We start from the raw sequence: 25,448 nt of genomic DNA on the forward strand, positions 1-25,448 counted from the left end.
GATATAAACATTTTAAGGTTAGATTTTAAATTATCAGCCTTATAACAGTAACCGATTTTCTAATTAAAATTGTTCAATATAAAATCTGTTAATTCGTAAGTTATATATTAAGAAAATTAATGAATTTCTTACATCGTTTTACTCTGTATTTTAAATATGTATTTTTAAATAAGAAATGATTGTGCTGACTGTACCAAAAAAAGTAATTGATTCGTATGATGAAATATTATAGGAAGGTATTATTTTATACATTTACGATTGTATTTTCTGTTTTCGGTTTAGCCAATTACGTTAGAATACACTGCGTTTTGTGTAAACTAATTGATTGACTTTCACATTTAAGTTAGAATTCAATATTTTAAAATTCTTTTTTTGTATAGAATTTCTATATATTTGAGCTTATATAGTAAATTAGATTCTATTCATATTAACATTAGAGTTCATTTTCGATTGTCATAGAATAACTTTGTCTCTTTAGCGTTTATTTCTTGCTATATTGGATTTGATTGTATTTATTACGAGCAGTAATAAGTTATGATTACAATAGTCGTGTAAAGTTTTTATGCAGTGTAATAGTTTGGCCAAAAATAAAGCTTATTTATTCAAATATTGTCTTATTTTTATATATTACTAGCTGTCGCCCGCGACTTCGTCCGCGTGGAATAAAAAAAATGCACACAAGATAAAAAAGTTCCTATGTCTGTCTTTTAGTTCTAAGATACCGACCGATCTTGAGTTATAAATAGTGTAACTAACACGACTTTCTTTTATATATATAGATATAGATATACTATACACTAGCTCTCCCGCGACTTCGTTCTTGAGGATTTAAAAAAAAAGTATCCTATGTTTTCTTCCACTATATGTTATATATCTGTGACAAACTTCATCAATATTCGTTGAGCTGTTACATAGATACCTTCTAGCAAACATCCATCCATCTAAACTTTTGCATTTAATATTGTTATAGTGGCATTTAATAAAATTTTCTCAGATAAATTATAAACAGACAGGAAATTTGAAAATTTGTGTCATATTAATCGAAGTTGACATTTCCAAAAAAAAAAAAAAAATACCGGGATTATTATCTACTTTCACTGTCGTTAAAAGTTAATGTATCACTAAGGTAAGAAGTAAAACTTAAAATTCGTTGTAATTTTTTATTGCAAATACATCAATAAAATAATTTTACAATTGATTTTATATAGTATTATATATAATATAGGAATATATTTTATTAAATCGCCACTTAGTTAGGTTTTCTTAAAATGGCTAACTCTAGTATGTAGATAATAAGTTTTTTGTAAATACAAAATGCTGTATTTTGTGTTATATCTGTCAACAACACAAAACCAAATATTCCCAAAATTTAATAATTGTATTTTTTTATGAAGATATGTATATTAATCTAGTTACTACATTGACACAAAATGCATTCTATATTGTAGATCTGAATAATATGTTAGAATCTTTTTTTTTATACCAATTCATCTAAGTTAACATCATAGACTCTACTCTCTACGATCTGCGTGGTGTATGTGGACTTCTTGAGTGCGATTGCCACGTGCTGGTCGGTCTTCTGAGACGGACAGAATGCTGTGAGGCGTGTGGGTACGTAGTTGGCACTAAGCATCTTCAACGGCATCGCTATTACCATGCAGCCACGCTCTAAAATTATTATATAAAAAAACATATAACGAAACTCTTCTATTTAGTTTTGTGTAGTGAATATCTGTATCTGTTTGGTGTAAAATTGCAGTTTTCTGATTTGAAAATAGTTCAGAAAAATCAAAGAAGGATCAAATTCTGCCAAGCCTTAAGCCAATCTGTCAGTGTGAGTGCTGCAAAAATCGAGCCTCTTTCTCAAAGGCCGACAACGCATCTGCATTTCCCTTAGTGGTTCAAATGTCTATGGTCACCTAAGTGTTCCCGCTGTTCCTTTGCCCCCTTCTGTTATAAAAAAGTGTCAAACATTCAGGTCTTTGGTGTCCTTACCAGGCATCTTGCGTTTAATGTTGACGTTCTCGATCATGTAGATACCACTTTTCCCGAGAACGTTAGCGATGGTCCGGCTGGTGAACTCGCGCGTCTGCTCTGACTCGAGGGATGGCGCGTCCGTCGCCACGCCCACCACGTGGCTCATGTTCGCAGCTATCCACTCCGCCAGTTCGTAGCTTAGACCTGAAATTACGAGTGTTTTGTACCTTATTTATGACCAACTTTAATGATAGAATATAAAGAATGCAGTGTAACGAGCAATTGGACATCTGCTGGTATCAATAATCATGGTACACCAGTGCACGCTCTTAAGTACTTATATACGTATAGTTTGGGCCACTTTTTAGCCGACTTCAAAAAGAAGGAGGTTATCAATTCGACTGTATTTTTTTTATGTGTGTTACCGCGAAAACCGCCCCTGGTGGTCCGATTTTGATAAGAATTATTTTAATCGAAAGGAAGTGTTTGCAGATGGGTCCCATTTTTTTGTTTTTTTTTCTAATACTATTGTTTGTTATAAATTTACTTTAACCAGTTCTCTTGCCAGTTGAACTAAAAAACTTAACTCGTAGCGTTTGTGTTCTTCCAGGCTACGTTCTAAATCTATGCCAAATTTCAGCGAGCTGCGTTTAGCTCTTCTGGGCATTATTAATAACAAACATCCATCTAAAATTTCGCATTTATAATACCTACTTTTAGTTAGATGTTACTTGAGAAATATTGTTTTTTGCCTAACTTTAAATTCTTAGTTTCATAACTCACCAGGTATTTTACAAACGCATCGTCTCTTGTCACTTACAAGAGATCGCTTCCAACCGAATTTGAAAAGTATGAGCGTGGGTTCGCGAGGATCGTGCTTGAGAGCTGACCACTGGAGTGCCATGTCCAGAGTTATGACTGCGGCTTGCTGCGACTTGATGTGAGACGTTAAGTCCACTATCTCTACTGTAGAACACATAGTAACATACGATAAGTATTTAAGAATATTACATTAGTTGTACCGCGACTTCTGTTATGTATTATATATTTGAATATAAGATAGGACATAGTTGACTCCTCTTCTTACTTAGGTACCTATCTAATCTCAGTTCAACTAATCATTAGTGAATTAGTGCCTGAAGAAAAGAAAATGAAATTATAGTGATAGGAGTCTCTAGAATCCTTACATCTTGTGAGTAGATATTCAGTTGGTATTACAGCGGGTTGCATAGAGCCCGTGGAACCCGCGTGCTCGAGGTGTATGGCCGTGCCTAATGTAGGTATGCCACAGTTAACGCATATCCTCCTACAAAAAATCATAACTGATTAAATAACCTAGACGGTAACACATATCGCAGGCACTTTAATGATTAATCCAAAACTGTAGGCTGCGATTTCATTTGGTTAGCATTTTCAATAACGGATAAGTCAGATATTGGTATTATTGCTCAACCTGGTTTACTTTATACGTAAAGACCATAGTGATATTGAACATGTTACGATTCAATTATTCAAACTTTCGTGAGACATTATCATTAACTTATATAGGAACGGCTAAAACACTCACGTATATATATCCGGTGTCGTCACCGACTAGTTTCGAGCCCTTCGGGGGTCCTTCATCAGGGTCAGGGCTTCTTCAGTCGGTGACGACACCGGATATATATACGTGAGTGTTTTAGCCGTTCCTATATAAGTTAATGTTACGATTCGTAATTCAGTAGGTAGTTCAGTGAATGAGGGTATTTAAAATTAAAATTTTCATGATGGAATGTTCTCACCAATGTTTTTCAATAGCTCCATAATAATCCATAAGATCCTTCCAAGTGGTAGCCGTTGTTAAATCGAAGACATCGATAATGGATAGTTCTTCATCCATATGTTTATTATCAAATGTTCCTTCCTTAAAGAGGAGAATTTCGACGAGTAAGGAAACTAAAAATCTCAAATGCTTCCCCATTGCGATACTGTAGCTAAATGAACGCAGACAGGTTGTGTTGTGTTGAATAAAACTATTGTTTGGTTAGATAGGTCGCATCACAACTGCAATAATACAACACCTCTACTATACATATTATGTGATACTGGTTTACTCGCTATCATTTTTTAAGTTTCCATTAGACTCAAATTGAATATAAGACACATTCCGTATTTTTTTTGTAATGTTATAATTAATTAATTACTTTTTGAAATCGATTAACTAATATTACTTATATAATAAACTAGCTTTTACCCGCGACTTAGTCGCGCGGAATAAAACAAATGCACACAAGATAAAAAGTTCCTATGTCCGTCTCCTAGTTCTAAGCTACCTCCCCATAAATTTTCAGCTAAATCAGTTCGACCGATCTTGAGTTATAAATAGTGTAACTAACACGACTTTCTTTTATATATATAGATAGAGAAGCGAAAGTATATATGGTGAGATTGATGGATGGATGTTTGTTACAAGATATCTCCAGAAAGGCTGCATGGATCTCTCTGAAATTTGTCATAGATGTAAAACATAGCTGGGAAGATTACATAAGCTACTATGTTTTTTTTTATTCCGCGCGGACGGAGTCGCGGGTGACACATAGTAATTCATAAATCTATTAATTTACCATGAAACCGATCACCATACAATATACATGATGTACACGCGGACAAACAAATTTTTTACTAACAATAGTATGAGCATAGATTGTGTATTGTTTTTACTACAGTGTGTCAATAGTTTTTATTTACAAATAACTATACAATGAAGACGTTGTTGTGATGAATCCAATCCAGATTGTCATTATGAGGAAGACTGGTTGACCTGACATTTTAACAATGGAGCGCGTAGCAGCATTAGCTGCTGCGAGGAAGTCACCAGCTAAAGATCTTCGCTATATCTAGAGTGGAGGGGGGGGCATTAGTAGTAAAATTATTATTTTATTCCAAAGGAAGCGTTTATTATGTGAATGTAACGTGAATACAGTCAGTTTTTCATTGTAGAATTGAACAGTACGTTTTAGGTTACCTATGGTTTATATACTTATTTTTTTCTTCTTTACACTGGGGGCAGCTGCCTCTGCTTGGTGACGCCTATGAGTTGCTCGAATAGTCAACTAAGAATGCGTGAATTGTAACTAATTCCACGCTTCATCTTATGTTTTCAGTGTCAAAAGTCAATTAGGGTCATCCTTCCCTTTCCACTATTCTAAACCTTATTACAGAGGAATGTAAGGAGAGGGGAATTAAGCAGAAGGGGGGTGAATCATATATATTAGAATGAATTTTTAAAGCCTATTACATCTAGTATATCTTTGATTTCTTCTTTCATGACTACTTCATTGCAGATCAGTACTTTTTCTACATCCTCTATATTACCTAATACATATTTTGATTGGGAATTTTATACGTTTTCGTAACTCTGATAAAACTAGATTATGCACTATATTCTTCTAATGTATTATTTTTCTCGTTGTTCTTAAATACTGTATTTGTTAAATATACGTTTTCTATACCTATATATAAAAGAAAGTCGTGTTAGTTATATACATAGTTTATAACTCAAGATCAGTCGAACTGATTTGGCTGAAAATTGATGGGGAGGTTAACTTAGAACTAAGCTTAGAACTAGGAGACGGACATAGGAACGTTTTTTATCTTGTGTGCATTTTTTTTTATTCCGCACGTACGGAATCGCGGGTAAAATCTAGTTTTTAATATTTTTAGGATTTGGACTAATGTACTTAGAACGAATATTCATAAATTTTGTTAATATTTTTTTATTGAATAATGGAGCAACTGTAGTCTCCGTGGCTAATTTCCTTAGATCCTAGATCAACATTCATCATATGCCTTTAGGCTCTTTTTTGCCGACTTCAAAAAGAAGGAGGTTATCAATTCGACTGTATTTTTTTCATGTGTGTTACTGCGAATCTCCGTCCCTGGTAGTCCGATTTTGATAAAAATTATTTTAATCGAAAGGAAGTGCTTGCAGATGGGTCCCATTTTTTTTAAATAATTAGAAGACTAGTAGATTTTGAATATAGCTTCAAAATTTTCTGGAATCAGTTAAACGAGTTTATGAGAGGAAAATGAAACAAAAGATGTATATTATAATAATTTTTATTTAAAGTACTGTTTAAGATAAAGCCCTAAGTAATGTATATTACAATATATTGGACAATTTGAAACACGTTCGTTATAATGTATTATAGGAAATATTTTAAACTATTTTTCACAGTTCAGAAGAGTGCAAAAAAAACGATCTTAAGCGAATTTTGCCTATGAACAAAATTACTAAGATACAAAAGTGAACTTTCGCAAGTTAATTTAATTTAAATACACTTATAAAGAATATAATATTGCACTATTCAAAGTATTTAGGTACGAAAATCTTAATTTAGTCGTTGGTTTTGATTAAACTATTAAATATAATCGAAAATAACAATCAATATAAACCCGATGGCATATCAGTTAGTTTGTGAACTCCATAGTCGTTTACTGAACCTACTGATGAAAGGGTGCATTTGAAATCGGCGAAAGAGTGCGTTCCGTTCATCACAAGACTTGTCATACTAGCGGGAGCATCACGTAACAGATTTTGACCAGTATAAAAACCAGAATTACTATGACCTCGTTTCACAATAAAAGTGTTGCTAAAGTTAGACGAATGATTATTTTTAAAACTTCCTTGGCCTAATTTAGAAGGTGGCAATCCAAATGTTTGTTGTCCTTCAGCTTTAGAAATCAAGTCGTTGTTTCCTTTTTGACTTGATGCTTTGTAAGTGTGGCTACCTTTACTATTAGATCGCATCAGAGGAAAGAAAGGTGCATTATCGTCGCTATTTGTAACTGAACACGTTCTTTGTCTTCTTTCGTAATGTTTGGAAGACTTGTTAAGAGGTCCTTTCATAACTACAATATCCACCATCGTATTTAAACCTTCATCGATCCTATCAAGACTTTTGGTAAGTTTTTTCGATTCTATTAGATTAACAATTTCATCTACTCTACTACATTTTGAATTTGTTCGTTGTAAAGATGCGTGATCTACTGATAAAGGCTTATTAGTTTCATTGTAGAACATACTGTCAATATATTCACGTTGACGAGAACCTTTTTCAGTAGTTTGAAACGATTCACTTCGTTTAACTGATGGTTTTTTACATTCTTCTCTAGAACGAGTTCTCGATAGTCTATTTCTATTCTCTTCCTTATCTTTTTCAGCTATTGTATTAAAAATTGCTTGACATTCCTTAAAATCGAAACTCGTCACCGACGACTTTTTGTCGATACTATTTTGGCAATGTGATGCACTTAGTAAGGAGTCGGATCCATCATCACTTGAAAAATAATCTTCAAACATATCTGAGTGTCTATTGAAGAGAATACCTTGATCTGTTTGTGGGACAAATAAATGAGATAAGCTATTCGGTTTCTTAAGTGGATATGGGAAAATTTTACTTTGAACAGATCGAGTTTTTTCCTCTTCTTCATCATTATCATCGTCGTTATTTTCATTGAGGTACTCCGTGCTACTAGTTATTTGTATACTATGTCTTGTGCTTGTTATTGAATCAGTCTTTTCTAAAGGTTTATGATTTTTAACTTCACCATTGATTCCAATATTAGAGTCTGTAGTATCTTTACATCTGGAAGATTTGTCTTCAAATATTGCTTGATCGGATTTTACATAATGTTCCGATTCTGCATGGTTTACTATATTACGTAATTCCTGAATAACTTCATCTATAGTGGTTTCTTCATCTTCGTCTGAGGATTTTTTGTTATCGTTAAGTACCTTAGTTTCTGTTTTTTTGGGTTGTCTCTTATTTCGGAGCACGTCGTAATAAGTCTCGTTCTTAACATTAAACATTTCGTACACCATGGCGTCTCGTTGTGGGTCTGCTTCGGGACTCAAAGATCTTTCTGAAGAACTTATGCCTTCATCTTCTGGGGGTGATGACTCATCTGTAAAAGAGGATGACGATTGTTTTTAATTAGAAGAATAATACAGATCTTCAAGGAGTCTAAGTTTTGTGTAACAAATTTTCTGTTCGTAGTGAAATTAAATAATGTAGCAAATGAAATATACCTCTCTTTTTGTGTGCGATATTCTTTTTTTTAATAACAAATGTCTTCTTACGATTTGAATTTCCATGTTCAGTTCTTAACGTTGTAACTTCTTCTTGTAGTTCACAACATTTTTCTTTTAGACACTTCTCCAAGGATAAAAGGATTCCTTTCTCTTCTTGCAGAATCTAAAATTAATAAGAAGATAATCTGATTTATAAAAACAAATCAACTTAGTATGACCCTTAAGTGTCTTAGGGGAAAAATACGAATCGAATGTATTTTATAAACAAAGTATAGTTTTACCTTCACGCGTTTCTCAAGTAGCTCTAATTTGTGTTTGAGGTCATCCTTTTCTTTTTGTGCTTCATTTGCTTTTTCACTTAATGTATCAATATCTATTAATTGTTTTTCGTAATCTTCAATCTCCTTTATAACGCTGTCATTTGTGTTTGGGAGTTTAGAAATTATCTGAAATAAATCAATTAAAAATCATTAATTATATATTTATTTTAAACAGTTTAATTAGTAGCTGTAAAAGTAGTAAAATTAACAAGGGATGATGATGTTTGAAAAAGCAAAAAGCTGCAAAATGTTTGAAAGTGTAAGTTACACATAAATAACAAGTAGCGAGAAAAAATTTAATGTTATGTCCTTCACGAATATTTTAGGATATAACTATTCCATTACCTTCTTTAAAGTTATAATATCGAATCCAGCTTGTTCGAGTTCAGCTTGTATGTACAGCTTCCTCTGTGGAGTGGGAGCGCTGGCTAACAACGCATTAATGAATGCAAGTCCGGCTGCCTGTAAGTCCCCACAGCCTCCAGTACTCTGCAGCATGCCGACCAGGAACCTGAAGCGGACCGGTTCGCCGTAGCGGAGGCGTAGAGTTGATAATGCCTCTGATATCATACTATGCCCGTTTGCTGGTGGGTAGCAGCCCTTTGTTAGGAGCTGAAAATTACAATGTAGGTATTGAAAGAGCTTCTTTCTAGTAATGCTATAAAATAAGTTCTCGTAATTTATACCTGCAAAGCCAATACTCTTGTCTTATTGACGGTTGACATGATGCAAACAGTGAGCGCGTACACTCCGTTAGAGCCAGCCACCAGCTTTCGCACGCAGTCTGTATATCTCGTACAGCAGCTCCAAAGACATTGCCTAAGACACAAAAGAAATTTTAGGATTAGTTTGTTTAGCTCGTTAGACAAATCAACGTGTGGGCAGCTACAAAGTGATGAGAATGGCTTAGAATTGGAACAAGCTGCATGTATCACGTTATGCATTCTAATTATGACTGGAGGCTACAACTTTAAAGAAAGATTATAAAGATTAATGCGAAATCAATCACATCACCATGAAATAGGTAGAGTTGTTTTAAACTGTAACTACGGAATTGTTTTCAATATGATTCTCGGTTCATCGTGCACGAGATCTAAAGTAATGCTATTAGTAGATTTAAGTGGTCCCTATATGTTCGCACTAGAAGATTGTTTCACGAGCAATGTATCTGGCGAAATGCTCCTTAAGTTTAGTAAATTTTCAGGTATATTGTATATACTAACAGACAAGCGAGTTCATCTAAAAGTGGTCTTCTCCTCACAGCCGGTGGTCCACGGGCACCCTCACCAGTCTGACTGAGTTGCACGTTGCGCAGCAGTTCTAGCAGTAAGGTAACGCCATCTAACGGATCACAGGCGAACTCTTGTACAAAGCTGGAAAAAGAAACAAATCGGTAAAAATTAATATTCTGACTTACTTATATTTATTAATACCTCTATTGTTAAGCACTTCCGGAGCTAGTAAACAATTTGATTCACATCTATTTCGTATATCTGGTGAATGCTAGAGAAAAGGATTCCAAAAATAAAACTCTTTCGTGTAAGCAGAAAGTCACCAAACGCTTTATGGTAACCATTAAATAAAATCCCACAAGACACAGAATAACCAGTGCTAGATGAATAAGAATTAAATATTTGTATAAGTGTTCATTTTAGTTTAACAAATTAACAAAAAAAAAAAATACCTGGGAAAAGATAGTCGAAGGTCAGCTCTCAATTTAGTCAGCAGTTCACTGGGAGAGCCGAATTGACGCAAGCTCATCTCTTCTCCAACGCCTAACGAAGGGTTCCTGTAAAAAGAAGATATATTGAGACAAAACATTTACAGTAACGTTTATCTTTGAGTTGACAACGAAGAACATTTTAAGACCTTGCCGAAAATAAAAAGTAAATTGATTTATAAATTCGATAAATTCCTACATCTTTATAAACGTATATACTAGGAGTTTATGTTATATAAAGTTAAACATCAACATAATTTAGAACTAAGCAGTTCTTGGTGGAGCAATTACGTAAATTCTAAATTGATATGTATCAAAGATTACGTAAATTCCTTCTTTTTCTATGTAGACCTGTATACCATAGATGTAGCAGTTGATCAACCGACATTCTAAACGTGACACTATACTGATTGCGGTACACAAATTGTTTACGCACTTATAGTGATTGCATTTCTTACGGTACAATTTATCGGCACCAAGATATCGGTAGCAATAAACATGTTCATCGAAGCAATAGTATATTTGTACTACTTTGTATACAGCAGTAATTTTTATCTATGCTTATTTAAGAATTTCGCATCATATTGAGTTTGCCAAAATGACCAACAGTTAATTTTAATATTTTTCTCCGGTACTACTATAGAAAGGATAGTTACTTAAGTAAGTTAAGTGTAGTTTGTACATTACCTAAAATCTTTACTAGTCTGTGTGGGCAAAGTTCTAGATTTGTTAGGATCTTGCCCTGGATCCAGGTCGTACAGGCTCCCGGAACCAGTTTTCTTTCCCCATTTCTTGAGGGATGTGGCGTAATCTTCAGGATTGTAGATTGGTGGACGCTGCTTCTCCTGGAAAAGCACAAGAGAATTATGATACAGATATTTTAACTCCGTAAAAAAATAATTTATAGACCAACAAATAAAATAGTTTAAATAGCATTCCAAAGACAGTAGAATACAAATAAAAAAAAACAACGTACGTATCCTTAACAAATAACTTTGCCTAAAATAAGTTTTTATTTTTGTAGTTGTTTTTGTTTTTTTTATTTACTCTGGCATTCTAGTAAAAATCTTTGCTCCACCGTAGTGTTTCAAAAGAAATAATAATTTATCAAGTTCAAGTTTACCCTAGTTCGTGAAGCGTGAAATGACCTTGAAAAGCTTAGGGGAGCCACTCTGCCCCATCGTTATGATAATTTAGTTCCGAACCCTATTAATAGTCAATCAGTAACGGTTGAGAATCGATAGTCATTTGTTGGATTTAATTTTTTATTACGTGAGTAATTTTTATCGTATTTTGACCCGAATGCCGTGAAGGGTAGTTTATTTCGCGGCTATGTATGTATGCGGATTTGTGATTTTTTTTATCAAAAGTTGGCAAACGAGCAAACGACCACCTGAATTCGCTTAAATAGCGAGACGACCGTTGCCCACAGACATCCGCAAATGCAGGTACGTTATCTTCCTATAATCAACGGAGAAGAGGACACACAGAAAGAGGATATTTCCCCTTCCTATGCGTCCCTTCTTCCTCCAAATCCACTTCCCTTTCCCATCCCTTCTTAATAAGAAAAGAGTGGGAAGGGAAAGAGGACTAAAATTAGGCGTTAGACACCACACTCATCAGACGATACGCGGAATTGCCCCCTCTTCACGCCTGTTTTCTGTGTGGTCGTGGTATTTCAACGGTCGACTCGGCCCATTCATTTACCCAACAAATATTGTTGTTGCGGGATCTACCACTGTTGAATACGTTAATTATTTTAATGACATTCCGTAGCCTAAACGATTCAACCGATTGTGAAGAGTGAAGTTTCATTCGGTTCGTATTCTTCCGTAAAGAATCATAGGGGTACAGTTTTATACAAAAATTACATTACAATTTGTACCCTGAATAACAGTTTAAGCTTTACTAGCTCTCTGGGCGAGATTACTAAGGTGCCCTCCTTTTTACCATGCCTTTGGGAAGGTTAACAGAGTTACGTGAGACTGTGTAATTCGCAGAACTGAGGCGCACACTTTCTGTCCAGCGCGCTGGGCAGTCGCCCAGTCGCGCCGGCCCTGACCCTGAATGTATTTAAAAGCTTTTTTGTGTTTCATCACAAAAGCCTTTCTTTTTTCTCGGTGTTTAATAATGAGATGTGTTTTTGAAGTCACTTTAGAAATAGAAGAAAGTTCTAACATCATTCAACATTAAGTTAGTTGGTTTTTATTGTGGGAAAAAAAGTTTAATGTTCATTAGACAATTGTATTTTGTGTGTTTAAATCAGTAATTCATTAAAATTGAATTTAAATTAGAAATTTGGCTTATTATATATACTATTTAACAACGTTATATATTTAACTAGCTGTCGTCCGCTACTCCGTCCGCGCGGAATTAAAAAAAAAACTTATTTAGTAGCCTATGTGGTCTTCCGGACTATGTTCTACATCTATGCCAAATTCAACGAGATCCGTTCAGCCGTTCTGGAGATACCTTCTAACAAACATTCATCCATCCATTCAAACATTCGAATTGATAATGTTTCAGAGAAAATTCTTAAATTTTAATTAATACGATTGAATACGGAACTATTACTATGTATAATACCTATAAAAATGTAATACATAATTTAACAGAATATATTAAATGAAATGCTAAGTGAAGAAAGCAAATGAATTATTTTTAGCGGGGTTAATGAACTTAAGTGTAATTAAAGACCTATAGACCGTAGCGTTTGTTTCGTTCCTTAACATTCTTTATGTAAAAACGTATCACCGCTAAATTGTACAAAAACATATTGCTATCTTTGTGTTTTTCAAAAGAGAACGACAGAGATGGTAATATTGATCCGTACACGTATTCAAAGCAATCCATGGTTACATAAATAATAATAATAACGTGTGTAAGGAATCGCTACCGTTTATGTCTTACGCCAGCAGACTTTACAAAAGCGCGTAGAATTTTTTTACTTTTTACGTACATCAGTAATAACATCCGTTGTATTTTCACTTTAAGATGTTATCAAAGATTTGATGTAACAGACGGTGGTGCGGGTGTCAAAGAACTAATGCTAATTTCACACCAGGACAGTGAGCTAGAGCAGTAGACAATGCAGTAACACTATTGTTAAAATCTATACGCAAACATCACTGTTTTGTAGTAAATTTTTGTTCAATAGCAGTACTGTAGTGTCCACTACTCTGCATCAATATTCTGCCTTCCTGGGCATAATAGTTTTTTGAGTTATACTATAATTATGCTAAAGAGAATGGTGATGATTATCTATATCTTTGTTTAGGCACCTTGTTAATTAAGTTCCGAACTTACTTCTTAGTAAAAATGACTATTTATAACATAATTATGGTCAAATTTGATCGCTGTGAATTTATACTACCCACATTATAAGTACTACGCCCTCTGGTAGTAAAAATCGATAACACTGAAATCAAGTCTTACCATGTAATCTGCGTAAGGCGACAGATTATCTATGTCTCAGTATTTCTAAGCGTGTAATTACGACTGGCTGTGATGGTTTAGCGCATGGTTAGAAATTAATACGTATTTATACGACAACCAGTTTGTTACGTAACGGGTTTTATAGAACCAGTGGTTTTACTGTTTTATGATAATTATAGTGTAAATGAAACAGTGGTTACACCCTTTATAATTAATTAACTACTACCTAATTTCATCTGATATTAAGTAAATGGTATTTTTATGTATCCAAATGTTAATAACGTGTAAAACGTATACAAAAGAGGGAGAGGAAATTACAAAAGAGAAGGAAAATTAATTCACTGTGCAAATTATTGACAATTATTAGTTACTAGCTGTCCGCGACTCCGTCTACGCGTTATTAAAACAAATCTTAATAAGTAGCTTATATGTTTTTCCAGATCATGCTCTACATCTATACCAAATTTCATCATGATTCATTTTCATCGTGATCTCCGGAACGGGTGTTTACAAGTTCCGGAGATACCTTTAAATAAACATCCATCCATCTAAATATTCGCATACATAATATTAGTAAGATACTCAACTTATTTAAACTTGAGAAATACCATGACTTAAAGTTACTAGTATTATGTAAATATAAGACGATGTCAAGGTCAGTATATTTTAAAATCATCATCATCAGCTGACTATACGTCCCCACCGAGGGGCTCGGAGCCTACCCTAAGTTAGGGGTGACTAGGCCATAGTCAACCGCGCTGGCCAAGTGCGGGTTGACTTCACACATATCATTGAATTTCTTCTCAGATATGTGCAGGTTGCATCACGATGTTTTCCTTCACCGTAAGAACGTCGGATAAATGTACATATGTAAATCGAAAATCGAAAACACAGTGGTACATGGCGGGATTCGAACCCAGGACCTGCAGATTGCAAGTCAAGTGCTTAACCCCTGAGCCACCGACGCTCTATTATCTATATTTTAAAATAGATGCAATCAATCTAGACCCCCAAGAGTATGAATTGTTCGCAGTGTACCAGTTTATCCCTGGTCTCAAGTACGACAATTAGCCACCTGTCACTTATCGCCAGGGTTATCGTCTGAGTGAACTGCATTCGTGATACGTGATAAAAATGTGCTGCTACACAAACAATGCTGAATGAATTAAATGAAGGTTTGTGTATTTTATACACTTGTGCTAGGTTCACACGAGGGCCACGGACCTGCTCGGTTGTCCGAGTGGGCGGAGAGGTGAACTCCGACGTGGCGCGTCCCCGGGTGGTGGATAGGGGAACGCCCCGGCTTTATGCCGGGGTAGGGCTTCGGCCCCGCGAACCAAACACCGGTAGGGTAGTTAGGGTAACTTAGGTTAGTTAGGTTAGGATGAGGGGTTGGGGTTGGTGGCTGGGCCGGTTACGCCGCTTGCCGACAACCATGTGTATATATATGTATACATATATATACACAGGCAACCGGGGTTGCCGGCTCAGCGCGCCGGCCACAGCCCCCCAGCGGGCCCACTTGTGGGCTCGCCACCGAGGGCGGCGTCTCGCCATTAGGCGAGCGCCTTTAGAGGTTAGTTAGAATAAGCTAGGTTTAGTTAGGTTAACGAGGGCGGCGTCTCGCCATATGGCGAGCGCCTATTAGGCTAGCCCGAACTGAGTAGCTGGTATGACTGACAGCGAAAGGGGAGGGCGAACCTATAGGTTAAGTAGAATAGGCTAGGTAATAGAGGGAGGCGAGCCCGAGCCAAGTAGCTGCTGCGCGTACAGCGAAAGGTGAGGGCGAGCCTGTAGGTTAGGTAGAATAAGCTAGATTAAGCTAGGCTAGTTAGGTAGGGTGCGGGCCCACTTGTGGGTCCGCAGTAGCGAGGGCGGCGAACCCAAACTGAGTAACTGCCCTTCTCAGGGCAGCGAAAGGGGAGGGTAAGCCTAGCAGAGGGGGCGCGACCCATTGGGTCGTGGCCGCCGGTCGGGACGTGGGAGCACGACCTCAGTGACACTCTGCTTACAGAGCTGTCACTCGATGGCGTGTGATCCTGCGTCCCAGCGCGTAATCCCGGTGATCACCGGGACCGCGGGCCCCTGTCTTGATCAAGACGGGGGCCAAGAGGTGGGTCTCTATAAACCCTGGCGGCACCAGCGGGGGAGGCGGGGATTCCGAACCTGCATTGCACGGTGTCGTCTTGAGGAGCGCCTAAGGGCGCAGCGCCCCTTTGGGGCGCAGAGAGGGCCCCTCCCGGGGCGGTCAGTGGGGCGTCGCGGTGGCAAGCTCACGCGATCCCGTGGCGCCCCACAGTATGGCCATGAGGGAACAAGGAGGTTTAGTGGGTATGCTCCCATTCGGGGAGAGAATCTCACATAACTCGCGTGTCTTCCCCGAGGCACGGAGTATGCATTAAGCATTCCTCCTTGTATAAAAAAAAAAAAAAAAAAAAAAAAGGTTCACACGAGGGCAGAAGTGAGTCAGACTAGTCAACACTTATTATCAAAGGAGTATTGTTCTACGCGGCATGTGCGATGAAATAATAGCAGTACTGCACTGTCCACTGCTCTGTGACAACGTTCTGCCCGCCTAGGAAACATACGACGAAATGTGTGTTTAACACGCTAAATTCTATTAAAATGCATGAGAAATAATTGATGAAATTTAAATAATAAAAATACTGTTATTATTTCAAGTTTATGAATTACTTAAGCAATGTTTTCAGAAATTGCACATTACACAGTGTAAAAATAAATAATTTAAGTTGTGTTTTTATGTGCTTTTTGGTATAGGCTTCTTACAAATTTATAAATTCCGGTTAGTAAAATTAAAAATATACACTTGACGTCAAAATAAATTTGATTCGGTGTATACAGGGTTGATAAGAATCGTGCATACGATTGTGTTAGTCTGAAATTGATGCGAATTTCCCACACGTTCCAGTGTTATGGGTTGTTACTAACAAACAATGTATAGTACACTATAATCAACATTTTAATTAATACTTGTACTGGCAAATGTTTTGAAAATAAATAACCTAACATTAATAACAAAAAACAACAACTCGTCCGACTTGGCCATAATTAATGAGATAGCGCCATCTTTTGGTTGGCTTTTAAAACGTTGATATTAAATATTTATTTTTTAAATGTCATAGTATGATTTTAAAGGCGAAATAATTTTTGCTGTACACTGACCGCTTTACTGTAGAACTTGCTTATAGTGTTCATTCTCTTGGATGAAAAAGAGACAGCAATATATATTAATACAATTGTTACGACTGTATTACTTATACGATTAGTTTGTACGACGGTGCAGTTCGTGTAAGTCGGTCTTTAAATATTCAGGATTGTAATGTAATGTAAGTACATTATAGGTTAATTAAATCTGTACTTTTATAACAGTTAAGGTAACTTTTACAAGATTTTCTATTTAAAATAGCGTATCAGTTTATGCAATCTGTGTCGGATTTTTGACGAAACTCCGCCACACTGTACAATTATGATCTTAATTAATCGGTCGCACGCTCTCGATTTCATTGCGAGGTCTTAAGAGAAGTAGTTACAACACGCTATTTTAAATTGTTCTGCTAAATTTTAATGTGCAATTTCCGATTTGATGACGTCATTGGAGGTACTTATATGAACAGGGCCGGCGTTAGGATAGGGCGCCATTGGCTGACGCCCAGGCCGCTGAACAGAAAAGGGTACAACATGTCTGCACATTAGTTATTTAAACCCACGTATAAGCGTAGAATTATAAATCACTGTAGTTTAATTATAATATACTAGCTTTTACCCGCGACTCCGTCCGCGCGGAATAAAAAAATGCACACAAGATAAGTTCCTATGTCCGTCTCCTAGTTCTAAGCTACTTCCCCATCAATTTTCAGCTAAATCCGTTCGACCGATCTTGAGTTATAAATAGTGTAACTAACACGACTTTCTTTTATATATATAGATAGATAGATTTATTATTGTTACTTATTAGCTGTAAGTCTATTTAATCTATGGTAAAAAGAGGGCGCCGTAGAAATCACGCCTAGGGCCCTAGTAAAGGTGGGGGCTAGACAAAGTAAGATTGGATAAGCAAAGTCGCGAATTGAAAAGTCAAATATGTATGGCAGTGACAATAACTTCCGACATGTCACGTACTTTTCTTATACATTTTGCCGAGTCTACTAGCGATAGCGATAATCGAATGATAATTGTTTACAATGTACCGCAAAAACTATTGGGTATGAATCAACGTTAAATGACGATCTAAACCCACAGCAGAAAGACATATACAAAAATATTGTTATTTCAGGTTTTTTTTACAAAATGTCAATATTATTGTAAAGTTTCGTCATTGGTTCACGTCATATTAATATGTATTCGTAATATAAATTTTGTAGATACCTTTGACACTGGTTCCTCGCTCCATCCCCCGCAGTTGGCCATGCCTTCCAGCAACGTTAGTTCACTGGAAAAAAGAAAACAACAGGTTAACATAAAAATAAAACTACTATTTTAAATCTATTCTCTCTTTGCGAAGATATAATTCCGGAAAAACGTAGAATAAATAATCTTTGGATATTTTTATTAAAAGTAAAAAAAAATAAAAAATTGATGTACACTCCTCGGCGGGGTTATTGCCGTGCCATAATATATCATTTATCATTAAATATCATATATTACATATATAATATCACATATAATATCATATCATATATTCTTGTTGTCAAAAATAAGGAAGTTAAATCATGACAGTGGGTCGAACATTAAGAATGTAGAACAGGAGCGTACGAAGTAAATGAACCTCGTTTCGTGCAGTATTACAATTGTTGTTTACTGGAATCGTTTAACTATAGATGTTCCATACGCTTTCATTTCCTTAAAATAGAAACGAAACAAAAGATGAGTGTTTATACAGGATGTTATTTTATCATATGACAAATCAATTAACAGTTTTTATTATACTTTGGAACCATAGTTTTAATGTTAACGCATGCAGATATTTTGATTTTTATGTTCTTAAAATTATTTAGCAGTTATAAGGAGACAATCTATAAGATATTTTATGGTTAATATCTAATATGATAGGCAATTTCAATAGCTATTTCCACACCAAAGAATTGTTTAATTCCTAACAATAATTAAATATTAATATAATAAATTACGTAGCTTCATAACATATAGGAGGCGGGTTGTAACGGAAATAATAATGTTCTTAATAAATTTTCCGCTTATTCTGTTACATTTCATTACCGCAATCTCATTTTGTACGAACTGTAAGGATGGCGTCCGTGCGTCCTTTTTTTAAAAAAAAAAAACGAATGATTACACTTTGCTAAACTGCTTTATTGGAAACACATTTACATTACTGCTCTAAATCGAAAGCTATAAATACACTGCTATTAATCGACTGCTTTGGATGGAATGCTCTATGGACTGCTCTAAGTATTGCCGCGAGTCGGACAATTTATACACATTATGACGTCAATGACGTTTAGTGACGGTTAGGGGGTTTCTGCAGGTGTGGCAATTACGCCCTACTGTCAATTGTTCATAACAGAACGTATTGATAAAATACCGTATACAAACAAGTAAGTAGATTTATCGCCTAAGGGTTCTATTACTGAAGCATTCCATAATCCTATTAATCATTCTGAAAGCATTCGATATAGCGTTCGTAGAAGCGACATTGTATTCACATCGAGTGTACGTTTATTCGTACGGTATACAATATGCTACCTACAATACATCTATATTGAAGTCCTTTGAATATGGAAAAATGGACTAGGTATAGAGCCGACGTTGTACTTGCATTTTACCACTCTTCACGGTGTTTGAGTCGAAGATGACAATCACATACATAAAATTAAGACGCATACTGAATCTAAAATTTACTCATACAATACGAGCACAGAGGCAAGCAAGTTAAGAACTTTTTTGACATACATATGTTTGACAGGTCCTGTCCTTTAAGAGTCATTGGAAAATAAATATGGGAAAGTCGCACACTAAACAATCGACTAACGTTGTTGTATGAACGAAGATATGGAGTAGAATGCCTTACAATTTCCGGCGTCTAACTGATTTGATAATAAATATAATACATCTCCAAGTCGTGAGTACCTATACATTTCCTTTTTATGGAAAATGGATACGTTTGAGTAATTGTCCGTAAATGTCATTTTCATTTGTTAATGAAGTGAAGTGAATTTTTCTTTTTAATCATTCCAATATTATGAAAGAAAATCATATTAAGACTCGTAATATTGTACAAAAACATACTCTAGCTACTGTTTGTTTAAAGAAACTAAAAGAAATGGCTGATATTTTTTATAGATTTTTCGATAATGGAAACTGAGAAGAATTACGAAACATAAATCATATAAATAAATAAGAATGAATTAATTCGACGTAACCGTTCGCTGTGAAATAACAGTTATAAAAGAAATTGCCTGCCAATTTTCGCTGTGAGCGCGAACAGGTGACATCGAGGTGCCGTTACCTACGTGACCTACCGCAATCTACGCGTACGATTTATTACCCGGTTCATTTCAAAAGCTCTACGTTACTTAATTTTATTGAGACTTTTATGTGTCAATGATAATTAGTCGAGTACTTTATTGTCTACTAGCTGTTGCCCGCGACTCCGTCCGCGCGGAACTAAAAAAACTTAATAAGTAACCTATGTGTTTTTCCTGACTATGTTCTACATCTGTACCAAATTTTATCAAGTTCCGTTGGGTCGTTCCGGGGATACCTTCACTCAAACATCCATCCACCCATCCATCCATCTAAACATTCGCGTTTATAATATTAATAAGAGTAAGATAGAACGATTGGTTTCATTTCAAAACACTATCTCTATAAATGGATAGATCATTGCTTGAAAATGACAGCTTTTGCTTCGTTCCGACTTTAAACGCGTCTATTGATTCAAACTTTTTTTTACTTCGAATTATCAAAACCACTATAAACTTCTGTTAACGCCAAAATGGTAAAAATCAAATAGGCACAAAATACAACGTCGAATAGCCTATCCATTTATAGAGATTAATGTTTTAAAAGCAATTGACGACTTTCTTTGGATTTAAAAAAACACTTAAATTTTTTAGAACGAGTTTTGACGCCAATTTCGAATGATTAATGAATTATGAATGAATACTAGTACAATAGCAACGATTTTACGACGAATTATTTAATATAATTAAGTTCAAAAATCACACGTACAATAACATAATTGAAGCTTTATTAATTTATGTGGCTTGAATACAACAAAAAAATCCTTATTGTATACTTGATAAGGTAGACTTTTGAATGCATTTAATTCTAATGACATTATTATAAGAATAAAATATCGGCATTTGTCGCCGGTGAGGGCCGCCGGTCACGTTTACTGGACGTCGTGATTTTGTGGACTTTTCTTCAATATATTTCTGAGTCACGACTCAGCTTTTTATGTTCGATAGAATATAATAAGTAATAAAATTAAATGTCTTCATAGTCGAGACTAACAAGCTAAGTTTAACAGTCAACAATTTCTATCATTATTCTGAATGTGGGTTACATGTTAAGATTCTTTTATTTAATTATTTTACTATTTATGCTTTAACTATCAATTTATATTAAATTCAACAAAGTTATTTGTTGGGTCAACATCATTTGTTGGGTGCACGAATGGGCCGTGGTCGACCGGTGCAAAACGACTACACAGAAGACCGACGTGAAGTGGAAGCGATTCCGCGTTTCGTCTGATGACTGTGCGTGACAAGGCCTAACTTTAGTCCACGTTCCCTTCCTACCCTTTTATTTTAAGGAAAGGATGGGAAGGGGAAGTGGATTTGACGGGAGGAGATGAAGGCACAGAAAGCGCATATATCCTTTTCCTATGCGTTCCCTCCTCTGTCGATTAAAGGTCGGCAACACATCTGCAATTGCAGATGTCTATGGGCAGCGGTCGCTTCGTTTGCTCGTTTGACACTAATGTTTGATTGATTTAAAAACTCCAGCATTGAAGTGTGGGAAAATGGGCGAAAAACATTATCGCATTTGTTAAGACTGCCTCTTCTTAAGATTTAGGCCCTTCGTACACAAGGCAACGTAATCTTGCAAATTATCATTGTATCTTTGCATCGCAAGTATTGCGTAGCGAAGTTATCTCGATTGTCCAACGAAAGACTATATAAAGCTTGATGAATTACTCTATGACCTACGTCAGATTTCTTGTTTCTTTTTAACTGCATTATAAACAAAAAGAACTACCTAGGAATCGAACTGGCATCCTATCGATCGAGGTCGAGTTCGTATGAGCATTCGTCTGACAGTGCAACAAGTCCCGTAACTCGATTACGAGTGCTGTTAGGTCGGCGTATTAAGGCGTTGTGTGTTATGTGTTCCGTCACGGCTTTCCTTATGTTTGTCTAAGATTTTGTGTTTTCTACAGTCATTTGTTGGAATGATAATGATCATAGATGAGTTAGAAAATAACACATCGATATTAGGAAAAGGAAAGTATGTCTGTTAATAATTTGATTCAAAATTGTACAGTTTATAGAATATTGTACAGTAAAATGTACAATATTTGCGATTAAAAACAAAACTTACCAAAGGTACGGAAATACGGGATATTTATTAGGCATTTCATTTTCAACGTTTCATTAATAATTGTAAGGCATAATTGAAGTAATAATTACCACTTCGGGAATTTTTACAATTTACTATAATTATCTTATATATATAAAAGAAAGTCGTGTTAGTTACACTATTCTACTAACTACTCAAGAACGGCTGAATCGATTTGACTGAAAATTGGTGGGCAGGTAGCTTAGAACCAGGAAACGGACATAGGATAATTTTTACCCCGTTTTCTATTTTTTATTCCGCGCGGACGGAGTCGCGGGAAAAAGCTAGTTTCTAATATTAGCAATGATACAAAACCTTCATTGAATGGGAATTTGTATGTAAAAATTTTAATTTTTATCGGAGTAATGCCTGACAAACACACAAATGCTGTAATATTCTCCGTTATACTATCTTTCTTTACTTACGTAGGTCTTATGATAACTTCACACTTTAATGCAAACAAAGTCGCAGGTGAGAGCTAATAAACACATTACATCTCAGAATAGACCCTCTATAGTTGAAATATTATCAACATTACGTTAATCTATGCGTATATTACGCGTAATGTGTAACCATTACTGTAGACCAATGAGTTATTGATGTCTGGCAATGGCAAAATATAACTGTAAAGGGGACAATAATTTACAAAAAAAAAAAACAGAATTAAGATTTTTATTGAGTTTATCGAGAAATTTTAAATTGTTTTTTTTTTATCTTCTTTGTATACTTCTTATTTCCATTCTTTATATTTTCATGGCTGGCCTTGTTTGGTTGATAGGACGACGTTTAAGGTCTTTTACCTGTCAAATTCTTCCAAAACATTTCTGTTAATTTTTTCGCATATAATCATCAGGATAGCAAAAGTTACCGTGTTGATTTGAACTTAAGCATTATATTGCAATCCAGAACTAATTTTTATTTGCATAAATTTTGAAAACATCTTAGGCATATGTCCTCAAAAATCTCGATTTCTATTTAAGCTTGTAAAATTAATTACAAATAATAATCAGTTATATAATTAATTGATTAGTCACGTTTTCGTCATTACGAACTTAAATGGATCACTTCATCTAAATTGAAAGTATGAAAATGATTCTTCTCGGCCAACGTGAGAACTTTTGTTTGAAACTAGCATTTTAATGTAATTATTTTCGGTTAATGATTTTATTTTGTGAAGATAGAAGTAAGAAAAATAAGAGTCAAGGTAATATGTTCTGCATAACATTGTAATAATACTTTTTGAGATAGGAAACATAAAGCGATTTCTAGTTAATGGACATTGATGGCCAAAGTTACTTATTTAATGTGCAATATATTTTTTTCAATTTTAAAAGTAAACGATATAATTATTTTTCATTGAATTTCATTAAAAAGACTGTTAGTATAAAAGTGGTACAAAAAGCCAACATCACGCGGTGTTCCCAGGCGGTCACCCATCCAAGTACTGACCGCGCCCGACATTGCTTAACTTCGGTGATCGGACGAGAACCGGTGTATTCAACGTGGTATGGACGTTGGCGAATGAAGTCTTTAATTTAATTAACAGTTAATAATTAAACATATTAAGGTAACACGTTTTGTAACAAGAAATCCTTTTTGATGCTCTATATCCACAACGTTAACTCTCTTGATATCTATAAGAACCTATCCTCTTTCTTTAATTTACAAAATTAAAAAAAAATGTGATCATTATGCCTACGTGTTTTATAAGAATGTGTTAATTTATACTCTTCGGAATTCCTTTGAAAATAGCCAGTATCGTATGAGACGTATCCTTAAGAGAATTGCATTCCTTGAAACCAATCCTTGAAATTAAATAGCCATTTGTAGGAACTGCAAAACACACACTTAGAGTAGGTTTTCGATACCAAAATGTACGTTTAAAACATATTCTTATCTCTGGTTTTTCAAAGACAATGACAAAGATGACGATATATTTTTTACAGAGATTTTCGTCTCAGAAGCCAACAGTTAGTCATGGGAACCAAAGAGTTATTGTTTAAGTGTGATTTTAAATTTGGAATTCTGGAAACAGACTGACTTTTAAGTCATAAGGTTTTCTTCTTAACGAATTTCAAAGTAAAATTCATGTCATACTAAGCACCACCACCATATTTAAGTACATCATGACAGATATTTAAATATGTGTAATGTTGGTAACATATAATTTTGGTGTAAACTATAGGTAATATGACAAATCACTAGATATGGTGACCATAAATCTTGATTAATAATAACATGAACAAAAAATAGTCTTTCCCGAGCAAAGCACATTACATGACTTATAATTCACTGGTAACTAATATTTCAGTTTTATTCAATTAATAAAAAAATGTTTTATCTGTTATTTTATATGTTTTTTTATTAATGTAATTGAAAATAAACCTATACATATAATGTAGTAATTGAATAACTTAAGAATTATTAAACTCAGATATATGAATTTGAGATACAAATTGAATATCCCAAAAATACTGTAAAATGACGTCACTCTACACTAGTGTCGCGTAAAGATCAAGGACCCTGTCGCAGCGCACGGTACAATTACTCACGTACACATGATGACTGAGGAATGCAGGCATTTATTGTTCAAAACAATGAACTTAAAATTGCATACAAATATAATTTTTGATATCATCATAAATTGAACGATTTCCTTTTTTTATACGGAATGTTTGTTTGACGTGGTATTGTTTGGTAATGAGGCTCCTTTTGTAAATAAAAAATAAATAAATAATTGAATGCATAAAAAAGCATAGGGACATATAATTCAAGCTTTGTGCGGCCGAGTCTTGATAACTTGAACTTACGTAGCTTTTTAGGTAAATTGTGAAGATAGATAAATGCGTAATATCAATATTTTTTTTATTAACTGTTAATACAAAGTTGTAACATAAATGTAGATAAGTAAGTACGTATAATATAAAAGAAAAAAAAAACGTACATTGATGTCACAACATGATGTAGAAACAAAACATACTCTCGTTAGAATATTGTAATAGACAAGTCTAAGCTACCTTGTACATACATTGTAGAAAAGCAAAGTAAGAAAAAATTAAGTGCACTTAATGGCAAGATTACCTTTTCCCATAGCTTGAGTACTTTGCAACTATACTCGCGAGCAACCAAATCGACTCACCCCTTGACGGCGCACATATGCATTGATTTTGCTAAAACGACAAATGTCAATTATAAAAATGATATATCATTCGTGAGCTGAAGATTGATACTCTCATTTAACATCAATACCCTAAAAAAAATTGAAGCGCTGATTTAATGACGCATTTTAATTAGGCGTCAGAGAAAATTTGCTCCATAAGGT

At 35.0% G+C, this 25,448-nt stretch overlaps 2 protein-coding genes and 1 non-coding gene across 4 annotated transcripts in view; all 3 read right to left on the reverse strand.

The window, feature by feature from the left end:
- Window positions 1-1,477: 1,477 nt before the first annotated feature.
- On the reverse strand, window positions 1,478-3,937 carry LOC106718192. Its single transcript, XM_045679832.1, has 5 exons — window positions 3,759-3,937; window positions 3,165-3,283; window positions 2,761-2,943; window positions 1,996-2,181; window positions 1,478-1,668 (listed from the first exon to the last, which is right to left on the reverse strand). Exons 1-5 carry the CDS (start codon window positions 3,935-3,937, stop codon window positions 1,478-1,480), a joined length of 858 nt encoding a protein of 285 aa, XP_045535788.1.
- A 2,368-nt stretch (window positions 3,938-6,305) lies between these two features.
- LOC106718232 overlaps window positions 6,306-25,448 on the reverse strand; it is an 80,610-nt gene continuing 61,467 nt past the window's right edge. The window contains exons 4-12 of one of the 2 annotated variants that reach the window (XM_014512267.2): window positions 17,912-17,975; window positions 10,778-10,935; window positions 10,055-10,159; window positions 9,594-9,743; window positions 9,057-9,189; window positions 8,716-8,982; window positions 8,332-8,496; window positions 8,099-8,213; window positions 6,306-7,923 (exon numbers count right to left, since the gene is read on the reverse strand). In XM_014512267.2, coding sequence (XP_014367753.2) covers window positions 6,401-7,923; window positions 8,099-8,213; window positions 8,332-8,496; window positions 8,716-8,982; window positions 9,057-9,189; window positions 9,594-9,743; window positions 10,055-10,159; window positions 10,778-10,935; window positions 17,912-17,975 — 2,680 coding nt within the window. In that variant the 3' untranslated portion in view covers window positions 6,306-6,400. Of the gene's footprint in view, window positions 7,924-8,047; window positions 8,214-8,331; window positions 8,497-8,715; window positions 8,983-9,056; window positions 9,190-9,593; window positions 9,744-10,054; window positions 10,160-10,777; window positions 10,936-17,911; window positions 17,976-25,448 lie in introns of both variants that reach the window. The other variant, XM_014512266.2, reaches the window with a different exon arrangement.
- On the reverse strand, window positions 23,527-23,645 carry LOC123721351. Its single transcript, XR_006756217.1, has one exon. It is a non-coding gene; the product is annotated as a 5S ribosomal RNA (ribosomal RNA).

This window comes from Papilio machaon, chromosome 10 (assembly GCF_912999745.1).
Source record: "Papilio machaon chromosome 10, ilPapMach1.1, whole genome shotgun sequence".
Classification (NCBI taxonomy): Eukaryota; Metazoa; Arthropoda; class Insecta; order Lepidoptera; family Papilionidae; genus Papilio; species Papilio machaon.

Bases quoted from the DNA above. Each gene is read 5' to 3' on its own strand.
- LOC106718192 (XM_045679832.1), bottom strand. From the start codon at position 3,937: ATGGGGAAGCATTTGAGATTTTTAGTTTCCTTACTCGTCGAAATTCTC. The intron at 3,284-3,758 runs GTGAGAACATTC...GATTTTTTGTAG, and splicing joins GGAGCTATTGAAAAACATTG to GAGGATATGCGTTAACTGTG. The intron at 2,944-3,164 runs GTAAGGATTCTA...TGTGTTCTACAG, and splicing joins TGAATATCTACTCACAAGAT to TAGAGATAGTGGACTTAACG.